General features: G+C 39.0%; 1 protein-coding gene across 1 annotated transcript in view; it reads left to right on the plus strand.

Moving 5' to 3' along the window:
• The first annotated feature begins 1,004 nt into the window (after positions 1-1,004).
• Positions 1,005-26,575, plus strand: part of pros1 (protein S) — a 126,122-nt gene continuing 100,551 nt past the window's right edge. The window contains exons 1-2 of the mRNA XM_028800056.2: positions 1,005-1,357; positions 15,428-15,582. Of these exons, the coding sequence (XP_028655889.2) occupies positions 1,282-1,357; positions 15,428-15,582 (231 nt within the window). The 5' untranslated portion in view covers positions 1,005-1,281. The remainder of the gene's footprint in view (positions 1,358-15,427; positions 15,583-26,575) is intronic.

The following is a 26,575-nucleotide window of genomic DNA, read 5'->3' on the forward strand; positions in this document are numbered from 1 at the left end:
TGGATTACTCTCAGAAATTCAATTGTCTTCAAACTGCTGCAACAATCCAGAATACCTGTTTACAGTTTTCACATTATATAAAACTGTTAGACATTTGACATCTATTTGCAGGCAGCTCTTGGTTCATTATGTTTGCACCTTCCTACCATGGCGCCAAACAGAGGCAACGTATTGTATGTTGATTAGCACATGAAAGCAAGAATTTCGACTGTTCTCTATACATGTATCTACTACCTAAACGTTTCCTACAAGGTCTGTACATGAGGCTTCATCTGGTGCCAACGTCTTACCACTCTTTCTTTGCACTTGCTTTTCTGCTGGTATGATTTTCAATGGAGTCAACTATCAGTTATTTTTTTATATTATACTCATTTGGTCAGACAGCGAGAGCTCCATACATCCATCCAAGTAACAACCCTGCTTATCATGTTTATGGCCACGAAGAGCGAGTATGCCAGCAGCACTAAGCACAAGACAGCAGCTGGTCCATTCACGCACACACGTACACAAACTCCACCCTTATTTTATCTTGTACTGCTTATTTGTAATCTACTTTTCAATTATGTACTGGACCTGGCCTTGCCTTGTAAAGATTCTTTTTATATTTCTGAGTAAATACAGTCTGCCTTATTTCCAAGCTCGTTCTGCTATCTGTTAAACCATGAACTTTTTGCTTTTACTTTATTTTTATTTTACTGGTCATTTAGTGTTCCTGAAACGGCATTTTAGTCTTGTTTGCATGGCAATGTATAATGTCATATAAAATTAAAATTAACTGCAACACTTTTGGAAAGAACACCTAGGGTTACATTACTTACAACTGACTGGAATGAATAGCCTGAGCTGCCTACCTTTTTTCTAGTCCACCCGTGGGGCTTCGTTTTGTGTGCCCGTTTGGCGTTTCACACATCTCTTTACAGTCAAACAGACATGCGCGTGCGTGTGTTCTCGTGCTCGTGGAACGCATTTGGAATTCGCGCTTAGCGGCTGAAGGCGGCGCGTGTGCGCGCATTGTACTCCCTGTGTTGTTTTCTCCTCTAGTCCTTTCCCGGAAAGCTTTAGCTCCGCGTGATTGACTGCAGTATCGTGCTGCACAGCGTTTCCTCAGCTGAGTTTTCCGAAATATTCTTTGGTCCTGCCTCTTTCCCAGCCTCTTCAAAACATCCCTCGGAGAAAGCGAAAAAGCAAAGAAACAAGTCGACAGAGCCAGTTTTTTAGCGCAGGATTATAGGTCTGAATCGAGAGCCACGAGTGCTCGTCAAACTTTAGCGTCTCTTTAATATGTGGAGAAAACCCATCTTGTCCGCAATTTGGGGCTGTTTTGGCTTGTTCGTCATTTTTGCCGATGCAGAGCAATGTAAGTAAAATAAAGAGTGTACATGTTTCGTTTTCTGTTTCTTTTTTAATTGTGCTAATTGATACAGGCTTCGTATTGTGTTAATGTTTGATGCATCTTTCGCTTGCGGAGTTCCGAAGACCGTTTTAGCAAGGTTGCATTGATTTGAAAATAAAGGTAGCGTAATCGGCGAAAGGCTTGACATGACTGTCCTTTTATTAAAATAGTGCTACTGTGTGCGATGTAGTTACGTTCTGGGAGCTTGATATTCTTCCTATGTTTTCTGTTTAAAAGAGAATTATTACAGTTTAAAGCAGGGCAAGGTGGTTAGAGGCTTGTGAGACAAGGACAGAAGTGTGGAAGTACTGTATATCCGCAATACGCGCCGTTGATATGTTTGCAGTGGACCGTGTTTGTTACTGCACCCTACTAATCTGAACAGCACTAAAGGAATCTTTAGCGATCACTAATTGGTGTTTTTGTGTCAAGAATTAAGGTAAAGCCTGTTCAAAATAATGCTGTCTGAATTTTATTTAGAAGAGATTGTAGTTGTGTTGAAAACCTTTGCAATAATACCCAGTAGGTATTATGTGACACTAGTTCAGGCTGTATTATTCAAAAGAGAAATATGGACCATTACGTCACGAATGAGCTTTTAATTTTTTCTCACAATAAGCTTCTGCCTAGTTAAGTTTTTTGAAAAGGGGTCTAGCTGCAGACAACTCTGTGGCCGCTCCAGCCGCTAGAGTTGTCCCCCAATTTTTTCATAACTCGTTTTACTTTGAAGAAATGTTTTTAAATTATGGAAAACCAAATTAACATTTACAGATTTCTCGAAATGCATTTGAGATGTCTTGAAATAAATTCTAAATATGAAAATTAATTTAAAAATGTCTCGGCTTCATGTTACCATATCTTAAAATGACATTGCTGATCATTGTCATATGTGAAATGTAATTTATTATATCTTCAAATACATGTGTGTGCATATTAAGATCTGAAGTAAATCAAAGGATAAGTTTTTAATTAAATTTCCACATGACATTTTTCCTAGACAGAAGTATATTTTATAAGGTTAAAAAACACTAGCCAGCTCTTCCATTTTATAGTGGATACCAGATTTCCATAGTGAAAATAAACGTAAAACTTACTGGTACATCCATTTGAAGTAGCAGGGATTTCTGTTTAAGAAAACACACCTCATCTGTTTTTGAGACATGCTTATAACAACAGAACTAAATTGTAAAAAAAATTTTTATCAGATTCTTGGTAGCATTTTCTTGATGTAATGATCTGCTTCTTGCTTGCTGTGGCCGGACTTATGGTAAAACACCACTCCCCTCATCCTGACCCTGCCCTTAGCCAAGCTACAGTATATGCAGCTAATTATCCTACTTTTGTTTGTGTAATTGTGGTTTTTCAGCAGTTATGTTCTGCTATAGCTTATAACAACAGACAGATGTGTATAGAATCATATATTTAATGTAAGAGTTTCATTGTACTTTATTTACATATTAATAAATCGAAATTGAACTGCTTACACTGTATTGTATTATTAATAAAAGCCATAGATTATTCAAAAACCCAAGCCATATAAATGCTGCACTTTCTGTGATGTGGTGTGTGCTTGAACGAGGGAAAAAACAGCTGAAAAAATTTATAAAGGCAGTTTGAGAGAATAGCACTGCATCAACCCCATTATGAAGAAGAGCTAAGGGCTAGGGTTGCAGCCAGGACCTGGGTTCATCCTTGCCCAGACTAGCTGTACCATATTGTCCATTTGTCAATATAAGAACCAGATGCCCCATTGATCCTCACAACGTGATTCTCTCTGGCTGAGGAATTGGAAATGGCGGCTGAAGGACAAGGGCAACATTTTTGAGCGAGGAAACTCGCTGGCATTCACTGATGCCAGTCAGTCTGTTAATATATGATGAGAATGTTCAAACTCCATGTAGAACTTGGTGTTGTGAGGCAAGAATGATAGGTCTGTGCTACCACTCTGCCTATGCTAAAACATCTGTTCTAAACTTACTAAACTTCAACCTGGTTTAAATTTAGGTGAATATGTGTTGCTGAAGTGTTCTTAGTGTGTGTGCACTTGCCATGTGATAGACTGGCTCCCTGTCATAGGATTGTTCCTGCCTTGTGCCCAATGCTTGCTGGGATAGTCGCCAGCTGCCCCGCAACCCTGCCCTGGATAATCGGGTTAGGAAGATGAATGAATGGTGAAGTAAAGCACAGAGCCAGTCTCCTTTTAAAGTGGCTGAATCTCACAGCAATGTTTTCCTTTTTTTTTCTTAAATGATATGGATACAAGGTTTTATGGTATGTGTGTAATCTTAAAGAAATACTGCATCACAAAAATATATGGTTTTTATAAGCTGCTTGACCCATGTACAGTAGTTTGTAGTGTTTTCCAAGAAAAATGTTTAGTCTCATGTTTTTGTGGAGAAAGAACATGGCAAAGGGTGCGATTGAGTGCATCTCTTTTGAATTGAAAATCCGCCTCTCCACCTCATTCATTTAAGAAGTCAAGAAATTCAATTCAAAAGCATAGAATTATGGGAATGAGTTTTTCCTGGTCATCTTGTAATGATACGTTTTGCACAAATAGATAGTATATGAATGGATAACATAAGGATTATGCAGCACAATTAACGTGAGAATTTTTAACTTTTTGTCACTTTGTTTGCTATTGTCCAGCATTGGACACTATTGGGTCCTGTTATGTCCAGATCTTTAGAATGTTCTTTCTTCATGAAGACATGAGATAAGGGTGTGTTCACACTGCCACTCAAGTCTTACGTGTCACAGATCCACTGTTTTTAGAGGAGTGTGAACAGCCAAAAACACATGGAATTAGAACTTTTCAGATTTAATTTAGACCATTTTCCATATAAGAATTAGTTTGAATGTTGTAATTGAATTTGTTTGAAAATGTACATTTTCCTAGGTAATTTTTACATCTCTTTTTAGCCATCTTTTTTCATATCTCTGCATTGAAAAGATAGATTATACAGTGGAACCTCTAGATACGAGTTTAATTCGTTCCAGCACTGAGCTTGGTATAGCGAATTTCTCGTATCTAGAACAAACGGTCCCCATTGAAAATAATGGATATCCAGTTAATCCGTTCCGCATCCCAAATATATTAACATAAAAATCAATTTCCTAACAAATAACACTGATAAATTATATATACTGTAGTCTACCTTTAATAAATAACACTGGTAAATAATATAACTGATTATTAAAAGAATCAAAACAGGTGTCCAAAGTGCAGTAGAGCATTCAATAAATCTTTTAATCCTTAAAACAGTTGTGAAGTGGAGGTTTAAAGTACATAAGAATAACAATCCTTTAACACGAGGTTAAAACGTCAACAGGAAGCAGTCTTCAAAAAACAGATGACAATCCCCGGTGCTTCTTCTCTGTTAGCGTCTCACCTGCTTCTCCCATGCGGGCTCTGCAACAGGCGAGACACTTAATGCAGCTGACCTTCTCTACACCGTCCTGCTTCAGCTGTTTGGCTCGCCTGTTCAGCTACACGCGAGCCTGTACTCGCTCGCTCTCTCGCACCGACTTCCTACTGCTGCGGATTCCTGCCTCCTCCTGCAACCTCCGTTCTCTCTCCTCTCCTCTCTTTTCTCTTACTTCTTCTCCCCCCTTAACCGGCTCGCGCTTCTCTATATATGCGGGGAAGACATGGCAGCTGCTAGGGTTACCACTTTTAATACAAAAAAATAAGGGACGCATACGTATTGATTCAAAAACGGGACGCGCAATTTCATTCTCAAATACTGGACGATTCCGTATTTTAAAGGACGGGTGGCAACCCTGCCCAGCCCATCAGCCACAGGACAAATCATGGATGTGGGCAGTTTCCCACCTGTGCACTTAGGTGAGAAAGGCAGACACCGCAGATCGCCCTGCGGCTCGCTACAGCTACCACGCCCCCTCGCTAAGCCGCGAGCTATACCCACAGCCTGGCTCGTGGCTCGTTACGTGAGCCAATGCTCGTATTTAGATCTGAATTTTTCGCTCATACTTTCCTCGTATTTTGAATTTCTCGTATACAGAGGTGATCGTATCTCGAGGTTCCACTGTAGTACCATCTTAATGTGCCAATGAAAAGAAAATTAAGTGACAGATCTAATAAGCATATTGTGTGACTTTCGCCAGCCATTGTTGCCTAGTTTCTAAATCATTTCTAATGGAAATGGTGCATCTCATGTTGTATTTTTTGAGAGTCTTGTGGAGAGATGCTAACATAAGTAATCGAATGGCCATCCTTGACAACTGTTTTTTCCTCAAACCGCTCCACATTGTGCCCCTACTAGTCTTGACTCCTCCCTTGTATCCACAGGTTTTAAAGTACAGATACAGTATTGATTAATATGCTGAAACTTTTTTTGTTTTCTCTTTTTCTTCTTTACCATCATGAAATGACAAATTTGTCATGCACTAAAAATAATATTAAGCAGCCAGCATGCTGTTGGTGTTCATAGTAGTCTACCTCTCTCTGAAAATTTATTTTTATTAAATTTAAGCTTGTAGGAGATGTTTAGCATGGATATTGGTACACACTTATCGGGTTTACATCACTTGCAAAATTAATTTGACTAGTAATATAAATATGACGTGAGCTAAAAATCAGAATTGAGTCACTTCTAGTTACAGGTCTGATCTTAGCCTTGAATACATCACTTTATATCTCAAAATCATTTTTTTGATATTTTGAAATGTGTTTCTTCTCCATTCAAATGTAATTTTATTGTAATATTTTCAGATATCTAAAATAACATTAATTATATCTAAAATGCATTTCAAGATACCATAAAATAACTTCCTGTGCATTTTGGGATGTATCAAAAGCACTTCGAGATATTAAAATCAGCAGGGAGTCATATTAAAGAGTAGGCAGTTATGCAGGAAGTGAATTTGAGATCTCAAAATGTCTTCACATATCTTAAAATCTATAAAGTAAATTATTTTGAGATCTCCTGAATTGAGTTTCAGATATCTGAAAATCATTTTGAAATGTCTTAACATAAATTTGGCTTTCCATAAAATGTTTTTTTTCTGGTTACTTTTCTACCTTACTTTCAGCTTTTTATACTAGTCGTTAAAATATGTGCAGTACATATTCACCATATATAGGACACAATGATTAATGCTTTTGGTTTGGTCTGGTCACTGTCTGTGCATGTTTGTCATGTGTGGGCTTTTCTCAGTTTTCTTCTTTTATAATCCTTTATGAATATCATGCAGGCTGGGAAAATAAGGGACTCTTAAGAATGACTGTGTGCTGATGCACCCTGTCTACCTGCATATCTATATTTGGGTTAAGCAGGTTTAATACTGGGTAGACAGATACTGATGTCAGCTAATACTTGGGTAAAGTGGTACATTTGTTTAAACTAATTAACAATATATTATTTTGATTCATATATTGCATATAAATGATATTTTTGATTTTACAGGATAAGAGCTTATAAACATAAATGTAATTATCCAGGCACTTGTAAGAGTTGGGCTAAGGCTATGAGAGAGTTGACATTGCTCTTACAGAAGCACAACACTTAGAAGTCATCCCATCCACAGAGTGAGGAGAGTCTCCCTTTGTTTCTCAGCAAAATGAGAGAGTTTCATTGTAACTGGAAAGTCTCCAGTTTATGACTGGTGGGCAGTACTTAGCCTGATAAGTAACTAAATGAAAAGTGTTTGAATGTTTTAAATGTGGTTCATTTTTCACTTATGACTTTCACCAATAATTCATTGGTTTACTAGTTACATGTATCATGCATACAATTTGCAATGAAAATGAGAACATATTGTTCAGATGTGCCTAAAAGTTGTAACTCCATCTAAAAACTGAAGTAGAATTTTTTTATCAATTTACAAGTTCTTCTTCTAATGGACATAACATTCTCAAAACCTGCTTAATTTAATTAACCTCTTACACCCTGAGGACATTTTTCAGCAATTCCCGCTTGAGGGGAGAACACCAAAATAAAGCATTATTATTCAAAAAATAAAGAGCAATCAATTTTGCTCTAAAACCTCACATTCAACTTCTCAAATGTGATAGAATTTGTGTTTGTGTCAAATTTAAACATTCATTTACTTAGAAACCGCCACCAAAATAACAAAATAGCAAAAAAAAAGGTGCTCACAGTGTTTTTTTTTTCACTTTTTTATTATTCAGAATATCTCATGTACAAGTAATGCCAGGTCAGTTTTCTCACCTCTGACTTGCTCCCAGACATGTCAACTGTACCTGTCTAAAGGTTAATGTTGATAATACAAAGAAATTAATAGTTACAGCATTTGGCACCATAGGTGCCCCTCCCACCTCAGGAACCGTTCCAGGCATGGATGCCTAAAATATTAATATAAATAATATCAGAGTTATATAAAATAATATAAAATATTTATATAAAATATAATTTCTCACGTATACACACACATTTATCATATATGTACACACACACAAAAAATTTAAATCGCACATTGTTTATTAAAATCATTTATTTTGCTCACCTTTGGCTCTGTCCTTTTTTTTTTTTTTTTTTTTTTTCAAACGTGGACATGTTACCTATCGTAATGGTATGAAGCTTGCGATGGCATGACCCACTGAACCAGAACCACCCACCCAGAAACGTCAGATGGTTGGTGCCAGCCTTTCATTCCCAGCTGTTCTTTTATGGAGGATAACTCACGATTAATTCACCTCAGAAAAATGTGGTTGGGCTTGTTTTATTCAGGAAAATCTTCTGTAAATTGTCATATATGACTTGTATATGGTTGCTGTTGTTTTGCGAAGTTATATGCGAGAACATGAAAATTCAGACACAGACTGTGAGACAGGAACTTCATTATGCATGCCTGGGCTGCTCCTTTTGTTCAAACTGAGCTGTGTGATGTAGTTGTAAACATCACAGTCTCTGCTATCCAATGGTGTGAAGTTGAGGAGTTATGAGCAAAAGCAGGAGTGCCAGATGTTTATACTAAGCGTGGCCACCATGCTCTTGGTTGACAGAGGATTTCTTAGGATCAGTAGATCGCACAGTGAATGGTTTGGGCTGGTTTTGATCAGGAGAGTCTTCTTTAAGTACTGATATTTTTGCTGTCATTTTGTGAAGTTATGTGTGAGAGTACGTGAAAATTCAGACAAGCGGTGTGATGGTTTCTCCGGTTTTTGGCCCTTGGCTGGCGTTTGCTCGGTTGGAGCGAGTCAGTGCATCAGTTGAAATTCTCTCATCGAGATCTTTCGATTGATGTATAACACTTGGGTATTCCTGGTACAGAATAATTACTATGATATTTTACATTTTTTTAGGTGATGGTTTATAATGCACCACATGTATGATTTCATACTAGATTAAAAGTCAACGGTACATACTGTAAAAATGTGTTCACTATGAGTGTATATTAGCCATTCGTCACTTTAAAACGAGGTATTGTTTGTGCCGGTATATGGTGTAGTTTGCCAGTATGATGCAGCTAAAGATTTTTTAAAACATCTTGTCAGCCCGGTACTGGTCCACTTAGGGTAATTCACAGTCACAGAGGGCTGAACCATCCTGGCAGTACTAGCCCAGTTTATTGCAGGCCCACTTACCATATTCTTCGCTCCATAAGATGCACTTTTTTCCCCAAAAGAAGGGTGGAAATGTCAAGGATCCTGAAAATGATATCAAGCATTTATCGTAGCATTCTAAATGTTCAGAGTGCAGGAATATCATGAAGTGAATGTGTTCTGTGCGGTGATCGCTGCTTGCACCTCCTCTTAGTGTAGCGGAAGTCAGTTTAAGAAGCGCATACAGCGATTAACAACTGGGTCGGGGAACACTTAACACAAAGCATTTAATGTGCTACATTAACTTATGACGGGGTTTGAGAAAATCTAGTAAATTAAACATTGATTTTAAGATGAAGTTTAGTTTACGACATTCTTCTTTAATTACAAAATAAACTATGAGAATAAAGTGGAAAAGTCAAGAATAAAGTCAATATGTCAACTTTATTCTTGACATATACAGTTGAACCTCGGGTCATGACCGTAATTAGTTCCAAAACGCTGGTCGCGACCCGAAGTAATTTCCCCCATAGGATTGTATGTAAATACAATTAATCCATTCCGGACTGTACGAGCTGTATATAAATATATAACATCCCACACAGGATAACCAACACAAAGAAATGGTGAACAGGCAGATTGTGGAGACCTAATGTATAAAACTTCCTATGCTTGGAATTATGCAAAAGCCATTTTTTACACAAAAAGTCAGGATTTATAAAACCTGAACTTGGTGTGGAGATTGACTAAAAGTTACGGATAGCTTCATCCACCCATAAGTCCCACACAATTCTTTTTGATGTTTGGCATTCTAGCAGCTCCAGGCAGCAGAAAAATTAACAGAAAATATTGTTTTATGCATATTTCAATGATGCCTCAGTCACATTCTGATGTCTGTCCATCTGTTTTCTAAACCTGATTGTTCTAAACCTGTAACAGAACAGGGATAATGTGATTTCTGCATTTTTTTTCTGTAATATAGTCTCTAATTCAGCACACACATTGAAGAGGACAGTTCTAGATGTCTAAATCGACTTATAAGTCAGTCCTCATCACAAAAAAGGACACAAATACCATTAATACCAGCTTATCACAGGGTAAACACACTTGCCTGTGTGCACAAATTAGGGGATGATTTAGCATCACCAGTTCAACTAACCCTCACGTCTTTGGACTGTGGAAGATTACCGGAGTAAACACATGTGGACTTGCATGTGAACTCCATGCAAAGAGCATGCATGGTGTGACCCCCCCCATTACATTAACTGTGGCCTTACAAACTGAGGAGAAATACCCTTTATTTTAGATTTATTTTAGTAACATATTGCATCTGTTGCGGTGGGGATGTGGGTCCCCCTGGCCACGCCTTTAACTCCAAAAAGTATTAGTATTCAAGTTCATATTTGCTGCAGTTTTGTTTTCTGTGTTTTCCAATGGTTTGAAAATAAAGATGTCACTCAGGACCTTGGCCAAATTTCCAAAGTGATTAGGTCATGGATTTTCAAAAAAGGGTGTTTTTTTAAGGCATACTAAGTTATTAGTAGGAGATAATGAGATTAGTAAAAGTGTGTGCATGCATGGCAGCCAGCATAATTTTAAGCTGATTTGATATTTATAAAGGAACTTGTGGTACGTGGACTATGTGTGGTTGCATAAATCAGACTTTTTTTTTGTGTGCGTATGCCATTTTTATCTTTACATGCTAAACTAAATTTGAATATGGAATCTAAGCAAGGGGTTCTACATGAGGCTTCAGGACCTTGGATCCATGAGGTGGCAGTGATTTGCACTGTACCACACTCTCCTTAGAGCAAGTAAAAGTAAGAAATGTGTGATTTGATAGTAGCTAGAAGAAATCTATAACAAGGTCAAATCCTCCTACCAATGCTGTCAGATTGAACCCAAAATAAGCAGTAATGATTGACTAACCAATCGTGGTAAATTTCATTTAGCAAGTGTTAGAGGCACATTAAAGAGAAACTTCCTGTAATCTTCTTTCATACACCTTAGTTGTTCTAGCATTGAATACCAAACCAAATTGTGAGTTCAATGGTGGTATACCCTGTTAATTAAGACTGTGGCAAAATAGATATTCAGTTAAACAGCAAGCTCAGCTAAGCCATTTGGGTTGACTTCTGATTTAGAACCTGGTTGAAATGAAGCCAGGAATTTTTTCCATGGTTCACTGATGAAGGAACATAGACATGGTGTAACCCTAGTTTTTCAAGCTGTTCTTCCCCATTGGTTATTTCGGGAAGGCCAATAGAGACATGGGCCAGAAAAAGTGTAATTTCTTCTACCATTTTCTATTTTCACTTCAACACCACCTATTTGTCTATCTACTAATTTAATCAACCCACACTACAGGTTTGTTGTATCTTATTTGATTGGATGGAATATAGGAACCAACCCAGGTTAAGACTTCATTTCCAGGCGTGCTTATACTCACACCCACAGTCAGTCACATTAGGCCAGTTTAAGAATGGTAATCTTATTATCTTGTCGTCTTTGTGGAATTACATTATTTTTTATTATTGAAGATCCTCTTATTGGTTTAATTTACAGTGCATATACTGTAAGATGCCCAACATATTTGTATCACATTATTATTTAAGTCATGGACAAATAGTATTGCTTCCTTTTAGAGTCCCCTTGTCACTGCCATTGCTTTCCTGTTTATTTGAGGGGTTAATTAGCAGAGGGGCTGATGCCTTTGAAAGGGAATAAAGTTGTGAGGGACCTCAAGCTGCATTTCTGCAGCAGAATTCTTTTGTTTACATGGAAAAATAAATACAACCATACAACTTTATGACAAGATCTGCATATTATTCCAAGTTACTTGTAAAATTATAAAGTTTGCATGATTCATTTTTAAATCATAGAAGTAAATTGCAAGTTTAGCACAAAGCCTCATTCTGGGAAAACCACTGTCTGCCCTCAATACGTGGGTTAAAATGATGGATGGATAGTTGGTTAGCACAGAGCAGTGACCTGGGGCCTCATGCGTAACGCTGTGCATAGAATTCACACTAAAACATGGTGTACGGACAAAATCAGAAATGTTCATACGCACAAAAAAATCCAGATACATAAATCTGTGCGTTTGCCAACTTCCACGTTCTTCCGCTCCATAAATCCCAGTCAGCGTGAAAAGTAACACACGTGCCTGCTGCCACTCCCAAACTCCACCCAGAATTACGCCTCTTTGAATATGCAAATCAATATAAATAGCTTCTTAAGCTCAGCATTCTGTGAAAAGACAATATCAAAAGCACCGGGGAAAATAGAAGAATTTCAGCAAATACCAAGTGGAGGCAAGGAAAAACATACTATTTGTTGGTTTAAACAGTGGTATAAACAACAAAAGGAAGCTGATCGAGTGACAGAGTGTCGGAGAAACTAGAAAGCTCAAGTTCACAAAGTCGCACAGTGCCCAAAATAAAAAAGAAGTTGTCAGATATCAAAGTCGCCGTGAAAAGGTGAGTCGTAGCCAACCGTCCTAGTGTCATATGAAAACTTATTAGGGTACAGAGAAAAAAAAATAGGGACACAGTGGGGGAAAAAGATTGAAATGTCAACTTTAATCTCAATTTCCAATTTAATCATGTAGTTTATTTTGTCATTAAAGTAAAACATCATAAACTTAATCTTTAAATCATTTAATTTACTAGTTTCTCAAATCCCATCATAATTAAGTAGCACGTTAAATGCTTTGTTTTGTATTTGTTCTTCTGTGTGCTCTATGTATGTGAATCACTATGTGCTTCTTAAACAGGCTTTCTCTTATTATTTAAGTGATGTTAACATTTTATCTGTATAATGTAATAAACAATTTTCTGCATTTCATCTTATAAATTATATTATCATGTGTAAATACGCTGTTTATAAAGTGGCTCAGGTTGTGCAATATTATAACTGTTTCACAAGTTTACAGTGAGGTATTTGTACTAAGTACAAACAGTTCTACAAGGAGCACTTGATGGACTGATTGAGTGTGTTTATAGTTCTTAAGATGAAACTGTTTCTGAACTGCGAGGTCCATACAGGAAAGGCTCTGAAGCTTTTGCCGTATGAGAGCAGTTCAAATAGGCAGTATGGCTGAGGCAGCGTGTGCTAGATGCTTTATACTGATAATTCTCTTTCTGGTCAGCTATTGTAGAGCTGTGATTCCACACTAATACAGTGATATGAGTACTCCGAGTGGTGCAGTCAGAGTAATATGGAAAACGATGATCCGCTGTGGCAACCCCTAACAGGAGCAGCTGAAAGAAGAAGAAGGTGCAGTGAGAGTAACAACAGTAAAGCAGCTATGGTATTTGGAATAGTTTGGCCATTCCATGGACCATTATATTGTTACAGGTTAATTACAATCAGATGTCTTAAACTAATAAACAATGTGCGGTTAATTTCAGTGTGTATGATAAAGCCGCATTAAGGATGTGGCTCTTAAAAAGAAAGGGAAACCACACAGGAACAGTAGCACTACTTTGATGCTGGGTGCCGCCAGTTTGCAAAACCTACTGGAGAACTTGTGTACACCAGGGTTTGAGCTAGTGTGAAAATGTGCGTGGCTTTACGCCAAGTTTAGGTTTTATACATCACAATTTTTGTGTGGAAAAATTTTTGTACGTACGCACCGTTTATACATGAGGCCCCTGATGTTTCAGAATCATCGGGTGTAAATGGCAAGTGGGAAGTTAAAAACAAAGGCTGAAAATGATAGAAGTGTATTGTTGAACAAAGGGACTGACAAGACTCAAGGAAGTATGGTGTGTGAGATTTGCCCGGACACCACCGGTCGGAAACCACTTCTTTATCAAATCCACACGTTTATTATTCATAAATAAACACAGTCCCACAACACCACACAATGCACAAAGCAATAATCACCCCAAATAAGTCCTTTCTCAGTCCTTGACCGCCTCTGTTCTCCTCCTGGGAGCTTCGTCCTGCTCCCACTCTCGACTCTGGCTCTCAGACTGTAGGAAAGCTGCGCCTTTTATCTCTGCCTGGATGTGCTGCAGGTGTCTGATGACGTCCATCCGGCAGCACTTCCTGGTGTGGCGGAAGTGCTGCCCTTTGCCCCAGAAGCACTCCGGGCGTCCCTGGCAGGTTCCTCCGCCATCTTGCCGAGTGTGGCGGAAGTAACTATTTCCAAGTCCTATGAGGCTTGAGGCGCCCCCTGGCGGTGGCCACGGGTCCCAACAGGCCAGAAGCTCTTTGTTCTTCTCCCGTGGTCCTCTCCTGCTCCAGGGCGGTTGCCCCCCTCGTGGCCCGGAAGCTATTCCTGCCACCTTCCAGTCCTTTTTGGCATCCCGGCCAGGTAATAACCCCGGCAATCTGCCACAGGTGCTAGAATACTGGGGCTGAATTTTCAGTTGAGAAAAAGAGGAGATACTGCTGTATATGGAGTAGAGGAAGACAAAGGCAGAGCATGACAGGGTGAAAGAAGCAAAGCAAAATGCTAGAAATCATTTGCTTAGCACAAGAAGTTAAAAAAACAGGAGTTTGCAAGTAAGCTACAAAAGAAAGGAAAAAAATGTGTTCAGGATTGCAAAGACAAAAGGCAGACAGGATTCAATAGGTGTGTATTGCTTGAGAAATGTTAAAGGTAATGTTGTGATTGGTAGTAATGGGATTAAGAACACCCGGAAGAAGTACAGTACATGGTGGAGGATGAAAGTGCTAATACATGTTTTCTGAGAAAACAGAAGGGCTGAAAGAGATAAAAATAGGTAAAGCAGTGGGCCGAATTGGAGTGGTGTGAGATGTGCTGAAGGCAGCAGATGGTCCTTGAGTTGAATGGTTGACATATCTGTGAAATATTATTGGAAGGAGAATTCCTAAAGACTGAAGTTTGTGAAGGAAATGGAGATCCATTGGTCTGTGGGTCATCTCAAAGGATCTTTTGGAGGAGGTAAAAAGGTAGTGTTAAAAAAAGAATCAGAGATCAGGTGAAAGTCAGTGAAACAGTTTGGTTTCAGATTAAGGAATGCTGCATTATACATTTAAAATCTGGAGAAGGTGTTTTGACTGGGTGCGATAAGAGATGATGAAGTGGGCATTGGAGGAGGTGGAGGGAATGAGACCAAGAGAAAGGCCAAAGAAGACATAATTTGAGGTAGTGCAAGATGATGTGAAGAGAATATTTCGTGCCCTGAAGGATGCTCAGCAGTTGAGAAAAAATGTTTTGGTGGTAACAGGCTAACATAGAAAATACCCTATTACTCAGTAAGTACTGCTGAATAGGTTGCATAACTTAAATTTCTCTTCATTTCCTTTTACACTTCTAATCTTATGCATCATGGTCACAGTTAACTTGCAACTTTCCTATTACTGTTTCAAGTGAAAATTAAAACTGAAATGGTCATTATAGGAATCTTGATAGAACCATTCACTTCATTCAACTAAAAATAGATGTCTTCCATTGAAAAGTGCCTCTGCCAACATTCTGTTTGTTGTCATTGCTTACTAATGAACTTCTGTTTGTCTTTTATGCTTTATAGTTTTGCCAAAGAATAGCGCTACACAGTTTCTAAGGAGACGACGAGCAAATTCTTTATTTGAAGAAAGCAAGCAGGGAAATTTGGAAAGAGAGTGCATTGAAGAGCTGTGCAACAGAGAAGAAGCAAGGGAAATATTTGAAAATGTTCCAGAAACAGTAAGCATCTTCCAAGATTATTAATCTTTATCATGTGAAACTAAACAAATTATACCGGCAGAGATTCTTTTAATGCCATCAGGATTTTAGTTTATGTAGCAACTTTCATGGCAAGCAACATAACATGAAGCTTTATAAAACACAAATGATTCTTAAAGAGATCCACTAATTATTTTCTTTTGTTTTATTTTAACAAATGGAAATGTTAATTCTGGCATACATGCTATAGAATTTTGCACTTAATGTTACTTTCCCCTCAAAACAACTTTTGTTTACTTCTACTCATTCACTGTTTCCAAGTGAAATATTCAGTATTAATTTACTTAATCATCAAAACATGGAAATTATAGATACTGTAGACAGATTATCTGATAATTCACTTATAATAAATTATTTTGCCAACTGCATATATTTATACCTTTCCCCATGGCTAATTTTATTTAATTAGCATCAGGACATCTCCTCATTGTCTGTTTGCATAACCATTAGTTTGACTAACAAAGGCATTTTTAGCAGTTGGAAATTTTCCTGAAAAGTGACTTAGCTTATATTCTGATATGGTTTCATCTAATTATGACCTTTTTGGAGTATAATGAAGCTAGAGTGTATACCGTGATTACCAAGTAAATTAATTTTATCATAATATGTCAGATTAGTTAGTCAACTGCATAGTATTTATTTCTTTGTCTTAAATGAAATTTTTATCTATCCCTTTTAAATGTTTCAAATCATGAGTACACTTATTCTCCAGTGCTGTAGAATGCATTTCTAAGCAACAAATTCCGCATGAGATTGTTCTTTACTTAAAAATTGAATATCATATTAAGCATTAGCAAAATACCCGCGCTTCGCAGCGGCGAAGTACTGCCTTAAAATTTTTATTAATAAGAAAAGTAAGCCTTTTTAAACTGAGGGAAAATATACCAATAATTATTTGTTAAGGATCTGTTTGTATACCACGTTGTCAGTTCGGCCCTCCGGTTGTAATATGACCAAGCTGTGCGCTGAGCTTACTCTTAAGTGTGCAACGTACAGTTGGCCATGTGAAAAGCAATCTTGCCTCAAATCAATGCCAACCTTTTGTAGGGTCTGTCCCGGAGACTTATTAATTGTCATTGCGAAGCAGAGCCTTACTGGAAATTGGAGGCGTTTGAATTGAAATGGGAGATCAGGGGGTATAACGGGGATGCGAGAAATAAAAACTTTCTCCCCTGAGCCACTGCCAGTAAAAATAGTTGCCTCAATTAGGTTCTTTTGCAGACACATGACCTGAAGTCTCGTGCCGTTACAAAGTTTCGGTGGCTGTAAGTTTCTCAGTAACATTATTGGTGCCCCAACCTTCAAAATTAGATTATGCTCAGGAGTGCCTGGAGGATTCAGAGTGTGGAGAAACTGTACCGGATAGTGCATCGCGTCTTCCACTTCCACAACTGAATCCACAGACTGATATGTTTTCGGTTGTGAAGGTAGTTCTTGAAGTAAAATGTGGTTTACAGTAATACCTCACTATATCGCGCTTCGACTTTCGCAGCTTCACTCTATCGCGGATTTTATATGTAAGCATATCTAAATATATAATGCGGATTTTTCGCTGCTTCGCGGGTTTCTACTTCTGGTACATGCTTCCTCAGTTGGTTTGCCCAGTTTATTTCATACAAGGGATGCTATTGGCAGATTATTGAGAAGCTACCTAATCAGAGCACACAGTTAAGTTCCTGTGTGCTGATTGGCTCAGCGACGGAGTGCTGCATTAACCAGGAAGTCTCATCTCACTCATTCAGCATTAATGTGCTCCTGCTACTGCTTCAGGGGCCGTGTCCAAGCGCCAACAGAAGATGCAAATGATTGCGGAAAGGTAAAAGTTTTGGATATGTTGAAGGAAGGGAACAGCTACACTGCTGCAGGACACCATTACAGCATCAATGAGTCCACAATTCTTTTTATTTAAAAAGGAGGAAAAGCATATAAGATCTACGGCTGCAGTGTCCTTTAACCAGGGCGCAAAACGAGTTGCAAGTGGACGTGATAAGGCAGTAGTCTGGATGGAATCTGCTTTAGGGATTTGGATTGAAGAGTGCTGGAAGAAGAACAACGGCGGTGCTACACAGTTGCCTGAAGAGGCTCCTTTAGAAGAGCTGTGACGCTATCCTTTGTTGTGCAGTAAAATTAAACTCATCGTTATCGGACAAGTCGTCGTGTCATTGTTGGTGAGTAACCATAATTATCTACGTACAGTACTTATTACATGTACATAGTTTAGTGTCACTGTACACACATTTTACTGTATACAATTTTTCTTGCATTGTACGTATTTATTGCTGGTTGCTTGTCTGTCGTAATGGCTGAAATATATGTGATATCGGGGACGCTCAGTATCTTTAAAATAATATTTAGGTTTTACTGTATATAAACTGTGTTTACATACATAATTTTAACGAATCTTACCTAATATCTAAGAGAATACAAAGGGTTTATGCTGTATAATTGTGCGGGAAATGTTTATAATAGTGTGGGAGAGTTTATAAGGGCTTAAAATATATAAAAAGAACCATATGAACATATGGTTTCTACTTCGCGGATTTTCACCTTTCGCGGGGGGTTCTGAAATGCAACCCCCGCGATGGAGGAGGGATTACTGTATAGTCGTAGTCATGTCATTTCTTGGTGTCAAGATAGCTCTCTCCCTCAACCATAACACGTCGTTTTCTTGGAGATTTCGTAGATTGGGGTAAACAGTTTGAGGAAGGCTTTGTAAGAGGCGTTGGCGGTTGTCCAAAGGTGTAAAATATTTGGCCATTTCGGTACACTTTAAAGCGACAGCCGAACAATTCAGCAGCAGCCATCAACTCACATACAGAACCATAGGTGAAGGGCTTAAGCATTTCACTCTTATAGTGCTCCAGTGTAGTATAATTACTGTATCTCCTGTGCCGTCATCAGTCCACACCTTGACCCTGTCACAGTCATTCAATACATAAGACACAATGTTCCTACGGATATTAAGAGTGAGGCTGATATGGCCGTGCAATATGTAACACAGAGAATGGAAAAGGCAGGCGCTGCCTCACATGGCTGCCTCACACGGCGACCGAGCTACAGGCTATGGACATATATATGTACGTAAGTAGGATTCAGTTAGCGCTGGGAACCCGCGTACCAAATTTCTTGAAGATGGGCCCATAAGTAACAAAGACCATTGGAAAGTTCAATATGGCGGCTGACAGTGGCGTCATACCACCGAAATAAGTACGTACATCGGTTTTGGTTAGCCGCCTACCAAATTTCGTGAAGATGGAGCCATAAATAAGAAAGTTTAACATGGCGGACGTTGTCGACCGTTATGACCGTCACGCGTAGAATTTCGAAATGAAACCTGCTTAACTTTTGTAAGTAAGCTTTAAGGAAAGAGCCTGCCAAATTTCAGCCTTCTACCTACACGGGAAGTTGGAGAATTAGTGATGAGTGAGTCAGTGAGGAATTTGCCTTTTATTAGTATAGACTAGCAAAATACCCACGCTTCGCAGCGGCGAAATACTGGCTGAATATTTTAATTAAGAAAAAAGTAAACATTTTTAAACTGAGGGAAAATATACAAAAAATTATTTGTTAAGGATCTCTTTGTATACCACGTTGTTAGTTCGTCCCTCCGGTTGTAATATGACCAAGCTCTGCGCTGAGCTTACTCTTGAGCATGCAACATACAGTTGGCCATGTGAAAAGCAATCCTGCCACAAATCAATGCCAACCTTTTGTAGTGTTTGTCCTTGAGACTTATTAATTGTCATTGCGAAGCAGAGCCTTACTGGAAATTGAACGCGTTTGAATTGAAATGGGAGATTAGATGGTATAACGGGGATGCAAGGAATAAAAACTGTGTCACCTGAGGCACTGCCAGTAAAAATAGTTGCTTCAATTAGGTTGTTTTGTAGAGATGTGACCTGAAGTCTCGTGCCGTTACAAAGTTTTGGTGGCTGTAAGTTTCTAAGTAACATTATTGGTGCCCCAACCTTCAAAATGAGATTATGCTCAGGAGTTGCCTGGAGGATTTAGAGTGTTGAGAAACTCTATCGGATAATGTACCGCGTCTTCTACTTCTACAACTGAATCAACAGATTGATATGTTTTTGGTTGTGAATGTAGTTCTTGAAGTAAAATGTGGTTTATAGTCGTAGTCATGTCATTTTTTGGTGTCAGGATAGCTCTCTCTCTCAACCATGACATGTCATTTTGGTGGAGATTTCGTAGACTGGGGTAAACATTTTGAAGAAGGCTTTGTAAGGTATTCACGATGAGACAGAGATTTGTAGGAATATTTATTTTACGATTTTCTTGAATGAAGGTGCCATCACCTATACTCATCAGAAGAGCAGAGAACTCCTCTGCTTTTTTGTTGCCTTTCAAATGAACTCTCATGTTTATTTTTAAAGTAACAACATTGATTTGTGGCCATAGGTATGAAGATTTCAGAGATGCTTTAACTTTATCAGCGTGTGTTCCTCTGGGCACGACTGGTAGGGTTTGGTGGAAGTCTCCAGCCAGTAACACTGTCAAGCCCCCCATAAGTTTGTTGGTGTTTCGGATGTCTTGGAGGGTCCTGTCTAAAGCCTCAATACCTGCTCTGTGTGCCATAGTGCATTCATCCCAGAAAATAAGCTGACAGTGTTGCAGCACTTCAGCCATGTTGCTCTGCTTTGATATGTTACACATGGGGGATTCAGTATGGTTGAGGTTCAGAGGCAGCTTGAAAGCTGAATGAGCAGTTCTGCCACCCTCTAGAAGAGTTGCAGCAATGCCAGAAGAAGCCACAGCTATGGCAATGTTACGTTTTGCTCGGATTTTTGCTCGGAGAAGGTTTATTAGGAATGTCTTACCAGTTCCTCCTGGAGCATCAAGGAAAAACACCGTGCCAGTGGCTGACGCAACGCTGCTCATGATTTGGTCATAAACTGACTTTTGGTCACTATTTAGCAACCGCTCGTTATTTGTGACTATATTGGCCAATTACGAGGTGTTGTAAGATGTCTCTTTCAAGTACTCGGGATTTGACGTAAGTTGTGCCAGTTCTGTTAAAGGTGAAGGCAAACCTTAATGATGAAGAGATTGACCTCCAATACCAATTATGTAGTTTTCAAGCAACTGTAGACAGTTGTTATAGATCAAATTTAACCACTGGTGGACTTCTGTTCGTATATGATCTCTTTCAGTCTGTCTCCTAATATCTTCTGCTATGCTGTCTTTATGTTTTTCCCATAGGTTTAAGGGGTTTTCCATTTGGCAGAACACCAACATGACAGCAAACAGTTCACGGATCTTTTGAGGTGAGCGAGACAGAGCAGCTTCCTGTAGAGTCTCGTCCCAGTTGATATCATCATGTAATAAACCGAGTGCCCTGCAGGCTGACTTATAGGTCGGATGTAGGACACCATCAACTGTTCTGAGAGATTTGAAAGATGTGGGACCTGTGATTTTGTTGAGCAGCAGTCGAAGATGGTAGCATTCAGACTTATTCGGGTGTACAGTTTAGACCCGTCCCAGTACATTATCCTTTTTCATTCCCAAATGTCCTGGTACAGGGTTGCCCTGTTTCCTTCGACTAAACATGTTGTTTGCCCACACATAACATGATGGAATTTCATTATAATGAAGTTGTTTTGCAAAATCATTGTGTTTACAAAGGTCAAAGAATACTAAAAGGGTGGTTTGTGGTGGATTGTGTACTCTATCGGCAACGTTGCCTTCTGTGAAATAAATTCTTTGTCCGTTCTCAAGATGCACAGCAAGATGAACGACCGGAGGGAAACGTTCATGAATGGGAAAACAGAAAATGCGCCAGGCTGCTTCAGAGCTACTAATGTAACGACCAGCTTCGTATCGAGATACTTCGTCATTTTCATTTTGTATTGTAAATACTGCCTGGTCACTTCCCTTGTTAACATACTTGCAGATGTATTTGATTGATTTTACTGAACTGCAAAATTCGACATTGATGTGAGCATTGAAGAAGCGGGACAGCACAGGACTATAAGGGACCACCCATCTGTTGTCGATATCTACTCCTTTGATGTTAATTGTATGACCTCCATCAGCAGGTGCGCGCCGGCGGTACTGAGGGTAACCATCTTCTTCGAGTTTCTGAGATGAACGGACGCAGGTACTTCTTAGTGCATATTCTGTTGATCATGTAGGGTGAGTTGACATTATGAGGTCCACATGGGCCGTGAATCATGGTGGATTTTACTATTTTGTGTAGGGCAGGGTCAGTCTGTGGATCAGGAATTTCCGCACGGATGACTTGATCGATGAGAGCTGGTTTAATCCTATCTTTTAGCCACAATAGAATGTGTGCATGGGGAATACCTCGCTTTTGCCACTCTATGGTGTACATGTAGCAATTTGTACAGCCAAAAATGTTACTCTTCGTGAGCAAGTCTATCATTTTGCGAATCTTGAGATGAAATACACGACTGATAAGGTCGTGGCGATCGTGAGGTTTTTGACGTGGAAGGAGAATTTCAGTGATGTCAGGCCATTTGCAAGTAAATGTGATGAATAAGTCAGGGCGGCCATAATGACGTACATATGTCATTGCGTCTTGTGTACGCTCGTGCATATAGCGAGGTCCTCCAGTGAAGGAAGATGGTAATATCACAGCTTGACCAAGTTCTATTAAATCAGTGTCGTTTTTGTCAATAGCATCTTTTAAGTGAACGTAATTTTCAGCTCGTAGTTTTTTCTGATTTAGTCTGATATAATTTAGTCTTTCGGATTAAATTTTTGCGTACATATCAACTAAAAACTGATTTAATAAAGTTCGGAAGAAAAGGATAGTATTATCATGATGCTGTGTGATCATAAGCCGGTATGAATAGAAGTTTGCTGCAGAGACGTTTTGTTCATAGGTAACTTACTGGTAGCATGAACTTGAGGTATAGACACAGAATAGCCGTCTTCACCATAGCAGAACATGAGAGGATATTGAAGTGCATCATAGGATCTGTGGGTTTCCTTAATGCGTTGTAGTTTATTGTCTCTGGTTTTCAAGACAATATGTCTATTGTTGAACGTTTGCCCAACGATGACAACACCAACTTGATGAACTGTGGGTTTATTAAGTCTGCCTTTGTGTGCATGTAATGGTTTTTTGTCTGCGTGAATGACAACTTTGAAGTCTTTGTCATCATCTGAAATACTGTCCATTGTGGAGTGGAAGTCCTGGATGTAAGTGTTACAGTCATGGAGCATTTTTTGTAATTGCTTGACCAGGGGTATGTTAAGTCCAGAAAAATTAGCGCAGCGGATTTGTGCTTCCTTTTCATCATCTCCGACGAAATAAATTTACAAAAATTTGTGTTCCTCACTCGGCATAGGTAAAAGACTGCCAATCAAGTGATACACTTGTCCCTGAACTTTAAATGAAGGCATAAAATTTCCCTCAACGATTTGTTTAGCACCAAATGACGTCATTTGAAATGCGCTGTTGTACTTTCGAATAATGTTCAAGAAATGCTCACTTTGAGGATGTTTGCCATTTAACAGGCCCTCAAGGTCAGGAAGCTTACGTAAAGGAGTGAGAGAGACTTTACCACCGTTACAGCACAAACCAGGAGACTCGCATTTCCACTTCTGAGCTTGACAATAGTCACAGTGAACATCCATGGATCCAATGTGTACTGTTTTGTCAGACTCATAATGTATGTTTGGGTCGTACTCAAATCCACAATTGGCTTTTTTGAGCCAAACCTGTTGTTTTCGTATGAGCCACTTTTCATTATTGGGATCGTATCTAGAAACAGAAGCTCTATTAACTTGTGGATTTGCCTCCGTGTATTTAGCGACAGCGTCTCTATGAACTTGTGGATTCGCTTGCGAGTATTTAGCGACATTGTCCCTATTAACTTGTGGATGTGCTTGCGAGTATTTAGCGACAGCGTCCCTATTAACTTGTGGATGTGCTTGCGAGTATTTAGCGACAGCGTCCCTATTAACTTGTGGATGTGCTTGCGAGTATTTAGCGACAGCGTCCCTATTAACTTGTGGATGTGCTTGCGAGTATTTAGCGACAGCGTCCATATGAAGTTGTGGATGTGCTTGCGAGTATTTAGCCACAGCGTCCCTATGAAGTTGTGGATGTGCTTGCGAGTATTTAGCCACAGCGTCCCTATGAACTTGTGGATTTGCTTCTGAGTATTTAGCCACAGCGTGTTTATTAACTTGTGGATTTTTCTGCGAGTATTTGGCGGCAGCTGCACGAAGTTGCTTCCGTCTAGCTGCATCAGAAAATCTACCACGACGTCTGATACGCCTCCTTTTTACTGTGTTCTCACAGCTTGGATTGCTGCTGTCATAATCGGCTCGAACTGGATTTGTGTTGAACTGACATTCGGTATGTGTCAATCGATATAAGCATACAACTGGCTTCATCAATAACTTCGCATCCATCTTTTGAGAGTTGAAATATTCATAAACATCAAAGTGTCCACTACTCAAATCGTTACCTGTGAATCTAAGATGTTTAAGAGGCATTGACGGTTCTCCAAAGGTGTAAAATATTTGGCCATTTTGGTACACTTGAAAGCGACAACCAAACAATTCAGCAGCAGCCATCAACTCACATGCAGAACCATAGGTGAAGGGCTTAAGCATTTCAGTCTTATAGTGCTCCTGTGTACTATAATTATCTCCTGTACCATCATCAGTCCACACTTTGAACCTGTCCCAGTCATTTAATACATAAGACACAATGTCCCTGCGGATATCAAAAGTGAGCCTGATATGTCCGTGCAATATGTAACACAGAGAATGGAAAAGGCAGGCGCCATCTCGGGGCATGGACACCACTCGGTAAGTGATAGTTCTTTGATTGATGGTGATCACCTCCATAGATATGTTAATAGGGGTACAGTTGGAAGAATAAAGGGAATGGGTACTTGATCAGTAAAGAAAGTATAAAATACCTACACAATAATTATAACAATCGTAATAAACGAAATAATAACCCGTGGATTAAATAAAAAGGCTGCTTCCTTTTCGAAGCAAGCAAAAACGACGGCCTTATATGGCGTTCGTTTATAAAATAGCAGAGAAGCTGCGTAAAGGCTGCTTCACAAAAAAACAGCGGAGTGCCTTATATGGGCAGGCAGCAGATTATATAAAGGAAATGGGTCCCTGAACAGAAAACTAAGTCTAAAATAGCTACACAATAACAATCGTAATAAACGAACAATAAAACAGTAGAGAACCGCGAAGCAAGGAGAAAGGACGGCCTTATATGGCGTATTTGGCGGCACCTGCACGAAGTTCCTTAAAACAACAGCAGAGAAGCCGCGGATTAAATAAAGGAAATGGGTACCTGAACAGTAAACTAAGTGTAAAATACCTACACAATAACTATAACAGTCTTAACAAATGAACAATAAAACAGCGGAGAACCCATGAATTAAATAAAACCTACACAATAACTATAACAATCGTAATCAATGAACAATAAAACAGCGGAGAACCCATGAATTAAATAAAACCTACACAATAACTATAACAATCGTAATAAATGAACAATAAAACAGCGGAGAACCCGTGGATTAAATAAAAAGGCTGCTTCCTTGGCGAAGCAAGGAAAAAGGACGGCCTTATATGTCGTTCGTTTATAAAACAGTGTTTAAGCTGTGAAAAGGCTACTTCCTTGGCGAAGCAAGAAAAGGAATGAACACACTGCAGCGAAGAATGGCCTTATATGGGCAGGCAGTCAATTACGTGGGAGGCGTGCTTATTTCTGCAGCAGCCGCACTTATGAATATGCTAAGCACAGTCCTTCACCCACGAATATTTACCTTATATGGGCAGGCACTCAATCACGTGGGAGGCGTGATGATGCAAGACGCAACCGCCTCACACGGCGACCGAGCTGCCTGCTATGGCCGTATACAGTATACGAAAGTAGGTTCCAGTTATGACTGTTACGCGTAGAATTTCGAAATGAAACCTGCCTAACTTTTGTAAGTAAGCTGTAAGGAATGAGCCTGCCAAATTTCAGCCTTCCACCTACACGGGAAGTTGGACAATTAGTGATGAGTGAGTCAGTCAGTCAGTCAGTCAGTGAGTGAGTAAGTGAGTCAGTGAGGGCTTTGCCTTTTATTAGTATAGATTGGCCCCAATAATCTTAATAATTATGGTAGCCCTGAAGCTTGTATCAGGAACTTTTATAGTTACACCTTGAGATGACATCTTGCCAGGTCTCCCCATCACTTTAGTTGGAAATCTCAGTATGTTGTAATTTAGTTCCAGCAAATAATAATACTTTGGTTTTTCTGCTAGTTTTGTCTTGACAGGCAGAGGCAGCACACTGAAACCACAATGTACTTAAAATTCTACTCTAGTTCTACATCATCTTCCAGCAGACTTCACAGCTAAGCTCAGATGGTTTCTATTTTTCATATTTTTTTAAGTATTGGTTTACCATTGATAAAAAAAATTTTTTTTTTTCAAAAAGGCAAACAATGAATGATTAATTTTATTTAAATAAATAAATAAAAGGTTGATTAGCTATTTTGTTTTTTTTTTTCCTTTGGGTATGCCAGTCAGCTTTAATTCCTTCTTATAATGGCACTGGAGAGTAGAGATGTGTTAGATGTTGGTTGAACATTCAAGTGAGAATTTCAGTTATATTTGTACACATAAGAAGAATATTCTTAATTCTTCCAAGATAACATTAGGTGAAGTTTTGAAGGTCCTTAAAGTTATATTTACCACAATCCTTGGCAACTGATGCCATGTGTCTACAAAGGTTTTCTTACACCGAGAACTATAGTGTTTGTCTGAAATTTACCCTAACGTTTCCAACTGTGTCCCCGTATTCTTGCTGAACTCATTTTAAGGTAGCAGTCTTTATCATAATAATAATAATAAACATATCAATCATGTACTCTCTTAATCACCTTTTACTTAAACTGAAAAGGTTCACCTTTTTCCTCATAATTCATCCCCTGTAGCCCTGAAA

This window comes from Erpetoichthys calabaricus, chromosome 4 (genome assembly GCF_900747795.2).
Source record: "Erpetoichthys calabaricus chromosome 4, fErpCal1.3, whole genome shotgun sequence".
In the NCBI taxonomy this organism is placed as follows: domain Eukaryota; kingdom Metazoa; phylum Chordata; class Cladistia; order Polypteriformes; family Polypteridae; genus Erpetoichthys; species Erpetoichthys calabaricus.